The sequence below is a fragment of the Xiphias gladius genome, chromosome 14 (genome assembly GCF_016859285.1).
Source record: "Xiphias gladius isolate SHS-SW01 ecotype Sanya breed wild chromosome 14, ASM1685928v1, whole genome shotgun sequence".
Lineage (NCBI taxonomy): Eukaryota > Metazoa > Chordata > Actinopteri > Istiophoriformes > Xiphiidae > Xiphias > Xiphias gladius.
In genome coordinates, this window is record NC_053413.1 from 8,342,808 (window position 1) to 8,354,013 (window position 11,206).

Sequence of the window (11,206 nt, forward strand, 5' to 3'; positions counted from 1 at the left end):
GTGGCAGCATTTGGCGCGTTACTGCCACCTACAGTATACAATCATTGGGTTCTCCGCCACAAAATCAGCGGAAAGTAGCTGTAAATACTGACAAACCCTTTTTAAGTTGATGCGGCAACCTTTTTAGAAACAGTTTCCTATTTAGACATTCAGAAGACACAGAACAACATTAGCATCCAGTTTGAGTCGTGTTTCTGGCGAAGTCCAACATTAACTCTCCTTTTAGTGGTGTTTTTGGTCTCCACTATCTAATCCCTGAGGGAAACACCTAGCTGCAGCTAAATGCTTCACTCTGTTCACCAACTAGTTGCTCACTTTGTCTGTCCGCCTGTTTGGTATTGGAAAGCCAACCCAGAGCTGGTTTTTAGAGCGTTTTCACTGAAAACAGTTACAGGTGCCTGTTGGAACACTGAAACAATGAGACGAAAAAAACTTTATAAAGCGCAGCAAAGCTGAGGGGAATCGCAGAACCCTGTGATTATTCGCTGTGGATTCATCACTACAAGCGATTTCTTTCACAGCAAACGTAGCCATTTGATCCATTATTAATATAAAAATATTGATTATAGCTGTTTTAACTTTGTATCAAAAAACTGTAACAGGTTCACTGAGTTTTCAGCCTTGTCCATGGTGTTTCATTGACGTCTCCTGCTGATTTACTGACGTGCTTCAACTGTTGTTAGAGATAGCTCATGTCCAACTGTCGGTGTGAATCCTATTTAACCTGCATCAATGCTCTTCGGAGGAGCTTTAACCCCTGCGCTCTGCTTGAAAACTGTCTTCCCACTCAGTCCACTATGCCACCCTTCTGCCCATATTACAAGCTTTTAAAAAGAAATTTGAAAGGGTATAATGGATGGTGAGACCCATAACTGCACACATGAAAACGACCACTAAATACAGTTCAGTAAAACGTAACTACAGCTTCAGCCAAAAGCAAACGACTGGTCAAGAGATTTCACATTGGGTTTATTCAAATAGCTGCTGTTAAACTTTAGCATTGGATGATAATCCAGTCTCATTGAAGTTAATATAACTTACTGCAACAGAGGGCAACAGGAGGACTTCAGGAACAAAGGAAAAACAGCAGAAAAATTCAACTGTGTTAGGTTAGTTTTTCTATTTTACAATGTAAAAATGATTGAAAATGTCAAAGTTTATTAGCATTACAAAATAATAGGGGCTGTACAAATATTGCAAGGTACACAAGCATCTGATACTCCTATATGGAACAATGTGCTTAGACCAGGCACTCATGTTTAATGCCTACACACTGTTTGCCAGGGCCACTTTGACAGTCTGGACCTCAGAGATATGAGAGGACTTCTGGATGATGCGGCTGGTGAGAGCGGGCCCGACGGTGCTGCTCTGCCTCAGTGCAGAGGTGGGTTCTGTAACACACATCCTGTCTATGATAGTGGTTCGTGTTAGGGAGAAGGGCTCCCGGGTGCAGCTCTGCCCTGTGGCAGCGATCGGCACCTTGACGATGCTCTGGCCTCCTGTGTGGCTCTGACCCTGGGCCAAGTTGGTCAGAGCCACGGCGGCGTGGATCTCCCGCCAGCCTTGGTCATCTTGTATCTGCTGGCCTCGGTCCTGCTGCTGGTCCCTGTGAATATATTAAAGAAACAGCTGCATGAAGTGGAATATCATCTCACCTCTTACCCGAATTCAACCGAAAAGAATCATCTGAAGAGCAGTTTTACAAATCCAGAGCAGACATTGTCCATTTGCTTGGATATCTCCTCATGATATAAAGCCAGAATAATACGCATGAATTAAAGGTTGTGGTTCAATTTCAAGAACAAGGGCCAAGGAAGATTATAAGTAGTCTTATTTTTCAAGTTGAAAAGTGCAAAAAGCTTATTTGATTTTGGATTGAGCAATGAATAATTACACTTACCTGTCACATTTACTTGATGTATATTCCATTGTATCTGCAAAAGAGAAGAAAAACATGTAAAAGTGCCATGAATCAGTTTACTTGATCGCAGTTAAATTGCAAACAGAGGATATTTACAGGACAATCAGTGTTTGGAATCGGCTACATGTCTGTATGTTAGTGATACATAATATTAATGTGTGAATGATTTTAATCTAAAACATGTGTGTGAGTATTTATGTTTGTATTAAGGGGAAATTGTGCATATGGGTGGGTTTAGTGTGTGTTTGTGCATCCCAGTTGCAAGCTTGTGGATCTCTGGATATCAGTACATCCGTGTATACAGTTCCTACCTGTCCTGTATGTCTCTCTGGATGTGTTTTACAGTGGCAGAAAGGTTTGGCTCAGTGACGTGCGCCAGTCTGCCTGAGCTCAGCTACTCTAGCCAAAACAAATGCAATGTGGGTTTTCTCTTGAGCTTCTGTGAGGGAAAAATATCTGATATCTGCATCGTGTCTTGAGGACAGACGCTATGTTCTGAGGTTTTGAAAGCTCTGCTAGCACCTGTAAAAGTTAGTCTATAGTGTGTCATTTCTTTTCCAAGACTTTCTGACCAAGGCCTGAGCACTAAATTATTAATACCAACAGGCAAGAGAGTGTCTTATGAAAGAGAAACTGAGAACCCCACTACATCTGTGGAAGAGAGAAAGGACGGCATTTCTCACAATAACTTGCAATAAAACTACAGCATCTCTGGCTATTTCAGAGGCAGGAGCAGGATAAATAGGACTTTGGTGTAATATTATATAGCTTGCACAGTTTCGTTTTATGGTCTGTGCATAAGTGTGCATTATATATAGAGCATATTTTCCATTTAAGTTCTGGAGTATTGCCTTTTTTCTTTGGAGTAGATAGAAGCTGGTCAAAAGCAATTTTTCTTCAGAGAGCAATAGGCAGAGAAATTAGAGGCCCACTGTGAAACATAGTCTTTCAATGCTAACAGCCCAAACCGGCGCCCCCCCGTCTCTGATTTCTTCAGCCAGCCTGGAGCCAAAAGCAACTGCTTGTTGATAGTAAATCATTTTGCTGTTTTATGCTTTTTTGCTACTGACTGTCCCTGAGCATTTCTCTCTTTAGCCATAAAACGTTTTGCCAAGAAATTGCTTCTGTACCTCTGTTGCATTTATTTCCACGAAAAAACATTGTTTTACCTCTGCTGAGTTTCAAATTTACAGCAGTTTCAACAAATTTTTTACAGGGGATAATGAAGTTGCTCAGTGCTTTTTTGATGTTACATTGGGTGGTGCAGCGGTGCAGTATACTGTAATTTCATTTTAGAGCTTACATCTAACCTCATTTATTTGTAAATAAGGAACATTTTGGGACATAAACTTATTATTTCATGTTTGTACGGCAAATATGATGCTACAGGCTGAAGCTGGGTAGCTTAGGTAAGCAGAAAAGACTGGAAATGGGAAACGGCTAGCTCGTCTCTGTCTGAAGCTAACAAAAGTTTGCCTAACAGCACCTCAAATCAAAATGTTTGAAACTCATTTTTTCTGACCTAAAAAAGAAAAATAATTATAATAATAATAAAAAAGCAGTCCAGCACATAATCCCCTGTCAAACCGCAACTAGTTGTTTTCATACTTTGGTTTTTGTACAGATTAAATAAACAAGATGAACGTGTTAATTAGTGAACTTTATTTTCCCCTTCGGACTGAGCCAGGCTAGCTGATTCCCTGCTTCCAGTCTTTGTGATACGCTAAGCTAATGGTCTCCTGGCTCCGGCTTGATATTTAACGGACAGATAAGAAAGAACTATTGATCTTCTCATCTAACGCTCCGCAAGAAAGTGAATAAGTTTGAATTCATATTAAAAGTATTTTGTGTATATTATGGGATTTAGCTGTATATTACTACAATAAGTCCTGCCTCGTGTATCTCGCTCACAAAGAAATGATGACTACATGAGTGGATTTAAGTCTCGGGTGTCCTCCCACGATATGAGTTTAAATCCCCTCATGCCCCAAAGTCAATGACTTTCAGTCATTCTTACAGGTGTGCCATTGGGATCCACACTGGAAAACAACTGTACCCTGAAAGGAAAAATCATGTAACACCTTATTTCCTCAATGTGGAGATGTATTTGCGAACGAGACTCCCCTCTCAGCATGCATGTTTTCATTTGAAACAAAATGGGTGGAAAAGGCAGCACGGTGTTTGTCCAGATATGTTTTCGATTCTAGTCACATTTATGGCTCTCTAGCCTTTTTAAGGGAAATACTGAACTTGGTGGGGGTCCCACATTATATGGTGTGAGCATCATCACATTCCTGTACAGTAAATAGTCACATCACTAACATATACTATTCCATAAGACTTATATGTTTAAAGTGTCATTGTAAGACAGAGTGTCATGGCATCACTTATTAGTCCATCCCTTGAGGTTTAGCGACTGCCTTAGCCGTCTTCCGGGTGGAGTGTAAACGTGTTAATGGGGTTGGTGCCTGTAATGAATCTGGCAGGCTGACTTTCCACTTCACCTCCACGGAGGAGCCGTACTGGGTTGCAAACACTCCTAACACGACCAGCAGGGATTCATTAAAAGTTTGCACGGACATTTCTACAGTGTTGTGTATGATGACAACGAGAAACCCCCAAAATACTCCAAAAGAAATATGAATAGAAGTAAAAGAGTAATGAAATGTTGGAAGGAATAGTTCACCATTTTGGGAAATATTGTATGCTTTCTTGTGTAGACTTAGATGCGAAAAGTGATACCACTCCTATATCCGTACGGCAAATCAGACGCTAATGCGGCAGACCGTTATCTTAGCTCAGCACAAAGACTGGAATTACTGTAGAGGGACACAGCTAGCCTGCCTTGTTCGGGGACTTCCTATAGGACCACACCTCGTCGTTTTTGCATTCCACTTTTTGTATAGATTAAGGACTACGGTTTAAAGAAACAAGTAAAAAAGAAAGTCACTGTGTCTCGGTTAAAGAGTTTGATTCATAAGCAAAGTGTAAAAGGAAGTTACTGCTCCCGGCCAAAAAATAGCTAGCTTAGCGCATGACCTCTTGTAAAACTGCAATATGTCATGTTTACAGGTGCTGAAAGGCAGATTTTAGTTACCTTTGTTTCCCCCTGTTTTCAGTCTTGGTGCTAAGCTAACTGGCTTGTGATGCTAGCTTCCTATTTAGCGTACAATCATGAGAGTGGTACACTTACTGCTTTCTCAAAGTGTCTCTCTTTACAATGAATGAGGTAAATGAGAATCTTTGTATTACCACTGTTAAATTTATGTAAACAATAATTAAAATGTTTGTAAAATTATACTGTAATTGTTTAATAGTTTAGGCAAGTTATTATACATTACTTTACATGATGTAGCATTTCACTGGTTTACTATTCCTGTAAATACACTATCCTGTTTAGATTATGAATTATCCTCAAATTATTCAAGTTAACTGTCAATTAAGCCTCGTCACAGAGTATAAAAATAACCATTAAAGAACTTGCTTTAGACTGGAATAGGCTTTACTTTTCTTTTTTGCCAGGGCACTACGTAGAAGGGAATTTAACGTATGCTTTGTTTAATTTTAGAGTGAAACTATGACATGTGCTAAAGAGTAGGAATGATTTCAAAATTCTTTTCACAACTCTTATAATGTAATGTAAATTAAATTTATTTAGAGTAGGAAAGTAACAGAGGGAGAAGCAGACTGCCAAAGGGCAAATGGGTCAAGGCAACAAAGCTACACCCTCAAACACTGACGGGAAAAGCCAGATGGCTATCAGTGATCTCGCTCTGTGTTGTCTCACAGGTGAGTGGCAGCCCTCACAGTCACTCTACGAGACGTCTTCAGTGCTTTACTGACAGACTGCTCCATTTCACCCTGTCAGCTGAGGTTTCCACTTCTCACCCTGGGAAGAATAAAGTCTCAGACATTCTGTAATTGTCCTTGAGACTGGACTGGACATTTCCACCATGGCAAGAAGCTGAGGCGGAACAAATGGCACATTCTAGTATATGGAAATGATATTTGCGGTGTGCAGCGGCAGCCAGCACGAACTCTATCCAGTTATAAAATGAGGGATTTCAGCATCTGCATGAGTCTTTATTAGTGATGTTTGTAGAGGCTTTGGCTCCCGTGCACTAGTGGATTTGAGGGCCCATACAGTTCCCTACAGGTCTTAAAGAGCACCCAGGTGTCACAATCCTTCCCAGTTTCGCTGTAACTTTATAACTGAATCTCATTGAGCTTCTGACTTTTGGGGAAATGCCAGATATTTATTAATGTCAGGGAGCTCCGAGGAGCCATGTGGAAGTTCCTTTCGTTCGCCTCTATTTTACTGTGCACTGTGGAGTGTTAAAAATGAACTGAGGAGAAACGGGGTAGTTAAACTGTCTTTTTACCTCCAACTCAACATAAATCTGCAATTAACAAGGAAGATCCTTAAATGATTTCTGTGTACAGGGGATATATTTATATATATCAGCGTTTAATTTGATTGCTTAAATTGTCTTGATTTTACGCAGAATACTGGGTTGCCATTATATGATGTTACACATGTAACACCACCACAAGTGTGTAGATTATGACATTTTCCCACATACTGAGCTCAGACTTTGGTGTAAACTGTTTTCCGCTACAGAGCTAAAAGTTATCTCTCACCCATGTGGTAGACAAAGTTGGTCTCCGTTTCGTAGGACGAGGCCGGAGAGACAACATCTCGGTCACATTCGTTCGAGCTGAACGACTCAGAGTGACTCCTCCTATTGCGGGACGAGGTGACCCCATCAGCCTTCGCTGCCATCATGTGACGCAGGGTGTCGTTCAGATACCGATTCAGTAAACCGCTCTTGTATTTGGAAGGAGGCGACGTGCTTTCGTCACTGTTGGGGGAGTCAGCCATGGCGAGGACAGTACTCTGTTTCTCGAGCGCGCTCTTGTGGGAAGACGACCTGCCAAAGTTGGACTGGCTTATAGGAGTTTGTAAGGGGCACACTTCTTCTGCATCAAAAGAAACAAAGCACAGCTTTTTTAAGGTTTAAATGATTCATATGAATATTAAAGATCTTACAAACTATGATAAATACTGCTGTTTTAGTTTGCACTTTTGTTGAAGGACAGTAACATCTAAAAAAGAGCAAAAGCAGTTACTTAAATACTCTATAGAAGGATACTAGAGCCCTCACCATCTGAGTCGCTGTCATCGCTGCATACACTCAGCCTTTCGGCATTTCCCTGGATGTATTTATTATAAAGTTTGATCCTCAGGGCCCAGCTAAGGTCTGGCTGTCTCACTGTGTTTTTCAGCCTCCGCCGGGCATTTGCAAACCAGTTGGAAACCTGCACAGATGCACCTTGTTACAGGACACTGGCTCACAAAATTCAATATCAACACATTGCTGAAGGCACTTTCCCTTCATTCCTCCATCACTGCATTTTTTTTTTTTTGCACAAGCTTGTCTCACCTGTACTAATGTCATATGTGAGCCCAGAGCCAGCAGGACCTTCTCAGTCTTGGTGGGGTAAGGGTTGTCCCGGTGTTTGTACAGCCAATGTTTCAGGGGTCGGGCCATGTCCTGCAGCACCTGTCTCTTGTGGCGAACTTTGACCCCACCCAGACGAGACCTGGAGGATTCAGGAATGACCTAATGAATGCACCAAATCCACCTAAAGTCCCCTCTTTTTAGAATATGACATTGCTATGTCACGCAACTTGCAAACTCTTCCTGTAATCAGTCTCTGTGTGGTTACACAAAATCATGCAATTGATTTACTATGGTAAATCTCCTAAGAACTCTTCAACTATGTGAGTTAAGGCAGAGTAAAAACAAAATTTTAGCAAGACATCATGGCAAGTTAGTGAATTATCTTCATCTTTATACCAGATTTTAAGTATAACTGCTTTAAGATATATACATTTAACTGAAATACAAAATACAATACAACCAACCGTTTTTACTATAAGCGTATATTTCCAACACAAATAGGGTCATACCCATATCTTCTGTACTGGATAGTAGAGCTGTTTCCAGTGGTGTCCTGGCATTGCAGCAGGTTTGTGCTCCGTCCGTCTGTTAAACTGGTCTGAGGTAAGTCTACACAGTTCAACCTGCTCCTCTCCTCTGCTCTTCTGTTGTCCTCCAAATGAAGCAGAGTATCAGACTTCATCGCAGCAACTTTGTCCATTCTTGAGCATGCAGACTTGTCCCCAGTCAACAGGTGCATCAGTAGAATTCCAGATGTAAACAGAAGCGGTAGGTTCCCATCCTCGATACACTTGATGTAAAGGTAATTTTAAAAAAAGTTAAAAGGGGTCCCTTGCTCTTTTTTCTGTGCCCACGGGTGCTGTGACTGAGTGGGGAGATGATGACAGACTCTTATGAGAGAATAATGTTTGACAAGTCAGAGGATGTTGTCTGGTTTAGTTGAGCTGTGTGAGGAGAGTTCAAATAACCTGCTGCTCTGCTGCCTATTGGCCCTCCCGCCGTCCAATCACTTTGAGTTCTGCGAGGAAAAGCCTGCAGAGCAGCAGCAGTGCAACACCCGACGATATGTAGAAAATTTTGTACATGTAAGAATATCAGCAAATGCGGTCATTAGATTTACAAGTGAGATTCTGTCTGGTGTGACTGCTGCCTGTGTTAAGTAGTTTGACATGCTCTCATATTTTCTACATGAGGTATACGATTCTCGTGGATCTTGTGGTTTTACCAAAAATCGTGTCAGCAAATAATAATATATGTTTTACCAGGGGATTCTGGAAATTTAGGGGTGTAATTACACGGTAGCTAATAACTAGCAAAACCACCAAACTGTGCCTCGTGTTAGGCAGTGAATCCTCCTCAGTACAAATTGGCTCATTATGAAGACAACACAAACAGTGGAAAATGAAATTGAGCTTCGCCTGTACAATCCTCAGCCAGTGTTGCATGTGTAATTCATAGATTTTTGGGTCTTTAAGTGAGTTAGCATGTGCGTTGGTGTGTCAGAATTGTGCATCTTTTCCTCTGTGCAGTGTGAACAGGGGTAATCCAACAATAATGCTCATGTTTGTCAATTTTGGTCTCCATTTTGGAGTAAAAGGGACTGTGAACAATTATGAAAACTAAGTCTGACAGAAGATTAGCATTGTCATTAGTGTAACTGGATCACAACATGTTGACTCAATGGTTGAGCTTTAGCTGTCATCCACGTATGTTTTTACTCTTGACATCTTAACACTCTTATGTAAGACTGTTTACACTAATGACCTTGCCACGCACAATCATAACTTAATAGTCTTTAAGCAAGCATCTGTGATAAAACGTGTTTTTCCTGCCTAGACTTTAAACTTTTGATGGTTATGGCTCAAATCTGAGCAGCACTTGTTCAACCGTTAAACATATTAGAGGACTTCATAACTCTCATCCCTGTTCATAATTCAGCAGTATCATTGGGGAGACTCAGTTTCAATGGTTTCAAAGCTGAAAAACACATGGACCAGAAGCATCCCCGTTAGGTGCAGTAAATTCCTTGCTCACATTCCTCAGCAGCGGTCGAAAAATGCTACATGCTATCACACACCATTTACTCCTGTCCCTCTGTGATCTGTTCACCGACTCAACTGTTGATATTAGCTGGGAACACACCTACATTCGGCAGCCAGGAGACCTTGAAAAAACGCAGTGCAAGGAAATAGATTTTTTCTTTTTGTTTGGATAGTTTGGAACTTGTGTGTGTGTGTGTGTGTGTGTGTGTGTGTGTGTGTGTGTGTGTGTGTGTGTGTGTTTGTGTTTGTGTGTGTCTTGCAGGTTCACAAATTCCAGGCCTATGCAAAGGGCCAAACATTTAGCAAAGTGTATTGGAGAAATTGCTTTTTGTATCCTTAAATATCCTGAAGAAGTAACTAAAGCCAAACTACCATATTACATTAATTATAATTTAGTAATTCTAATTTTGTAGATTCAAATTAAGGATTATTAATAATGCTTTTCATGCTGTTACATGCTGCTGCTATACATGCTTTGCAACTTTTGCTGAACAGAAGCCACTATGGCCAATTGATATATTCAAAGCATAATGCCCAAGATTGCTTTAAAGCTGCACTTATATATGTTATCATATTAACAATGGATCACATGGCAATGTGTAACGCGAAAGGTGTTATTCATAGTGACAAAACCACAGAGAATTATCACTGTCACTCTCCTCTCAGCTCTTCGAAAAGTTTTAGCGTCTTTTAGCTACCTGTTTTGGTTTTACAGCCTGCAACTGTAATGTTTTGGTTCACTCTCACTTGTCTCATCAACCACATTTCCACCACAGCTGGCAGCTATTTTTAGCAAACCAACTGTATACTACCAAACAGAAAACTGACAAATTTAGTGAGTAGCTGGTGAACATAGTCGAGCATTTATCAACTAAAGAACCAGACCTTTGCCTCAGAAGTTGGTGTAAAGCAAAAACAGAGCTAAAAGAAGAGTTAATACATTTTTCATGTAGTCAGAAACATGACTCCAAATGAATGCTGGTGTTGCACCATGTAAGCTGGACATGAAAATAAGCAACTGTTTCCGAAGAGTTTCACTATAATAACTTTATAAGCTGATAATATGTAAATATTGGGTATACAACTTATTGTGATGCCTCCAAGTGGCAAAAAAACTGTGCGTTTACATCTTAATTTACTTTTGCAATAAAACCATTGAAATTTTTTTCTGTGACATGCTAATATGTAGGTTAACAGGTGAACAATTATTGAAGAGTCATAAAGTCAAAAAACACCATCAATGTTAGTTAGCCGTTAATATCTTACGTTCGCTAACCTCAGCTAACATTAGCCACTATAACTTTCTGATCATACCAGACCAATTAAGACTGTAACGAAATAATGCCTGAGTGTATTGAATTGAGCGAAGATGCAGTTTATTGTTTATGAATTCAAATTGTTATTTTTAAGAGGCAGATTGAGTTATTCCTGACTTTCCAAAGTTCATATTTTGACTTTAATGTGTCTTAATACCTTAAGACCTTAATATAAGCAAAGAGAAATCAGTAGATGACGCTTTCAATTTAAAGTACTCTGTAATGAACTAAAAACCGTTTCCTCTTCCTTCTTAACTGTAGGTCTGTTTAATTAACTCCCATATACTTTAAGCATGTGCTTTAGTGTGTTGGTTGTTTCAAAAGTTATGAGTATCTCATGCAAAGATGAAAATATTGTTTAAAATCGGTCATATTTATTTTTACATACTTCCAATAGACAGTAACATGATTGAGCCAAATTATCTGAGACCAATTGACATCATACTTGTGTGTAATGTTTGA

At 40.1% G+C, this 11,206-nt stretch overlaps 1 protein-coding gene across 1 annotated transcript; it reads right to left on the reverse strand.

Annotated features, from left to right (window-relative positions):
• Positions 1-1,266: 1,266 nt before the first annotated feature.
• On the reverse strand, positions 1,267-8,125 carry LOC120799304 (homeobox protein Mohawk-like). The gene is made up of 6 exons (XM_040144379.1): positions 7,896-8,125; positions 7,366-7,525; positions 7,087-7,240; positions 6,563-6,901; positions 1,901-1,934; positions 1,267-1,606 (listed from the first exon to the last, which is right to left on the reverse strand). The coding sequence occupies exons 1-6, from the start codon at positions 8,123-8,125 to the stop codon at positions 1,267-1,269; spliced, it is 1,257 nt and encodes a 418-aa protein (XP_040000313.1).
• Positions 8,126-11,206: the final 3,081 nt, after the last annotated feature.

Excerpts from the sequence above, each read along its gene's own strand:
- LOC120799304 (XM_040144379.1), bottom strand. The coding sequence starts at position 8,125 with ATGCACCTGTTGACTGGGGACAAGTCTGCATGCTCAAGAATGGACAAA. Across the intron at positions 7,241-7,365 it reads CACATATGACATTAGTACAG|GTTTCCAACTGGTTTGCAAA; the intron begins GTGAGACAAGCT and ends GCATCTGTGCAG. Across the intron at positions 1,935-6,562 it reads CAACTTTGTCTACCACATGG|ATACAATGGAATATACATCA; the intron begins GTGAGAGATAAC and ends TCTCTTTTGCAG.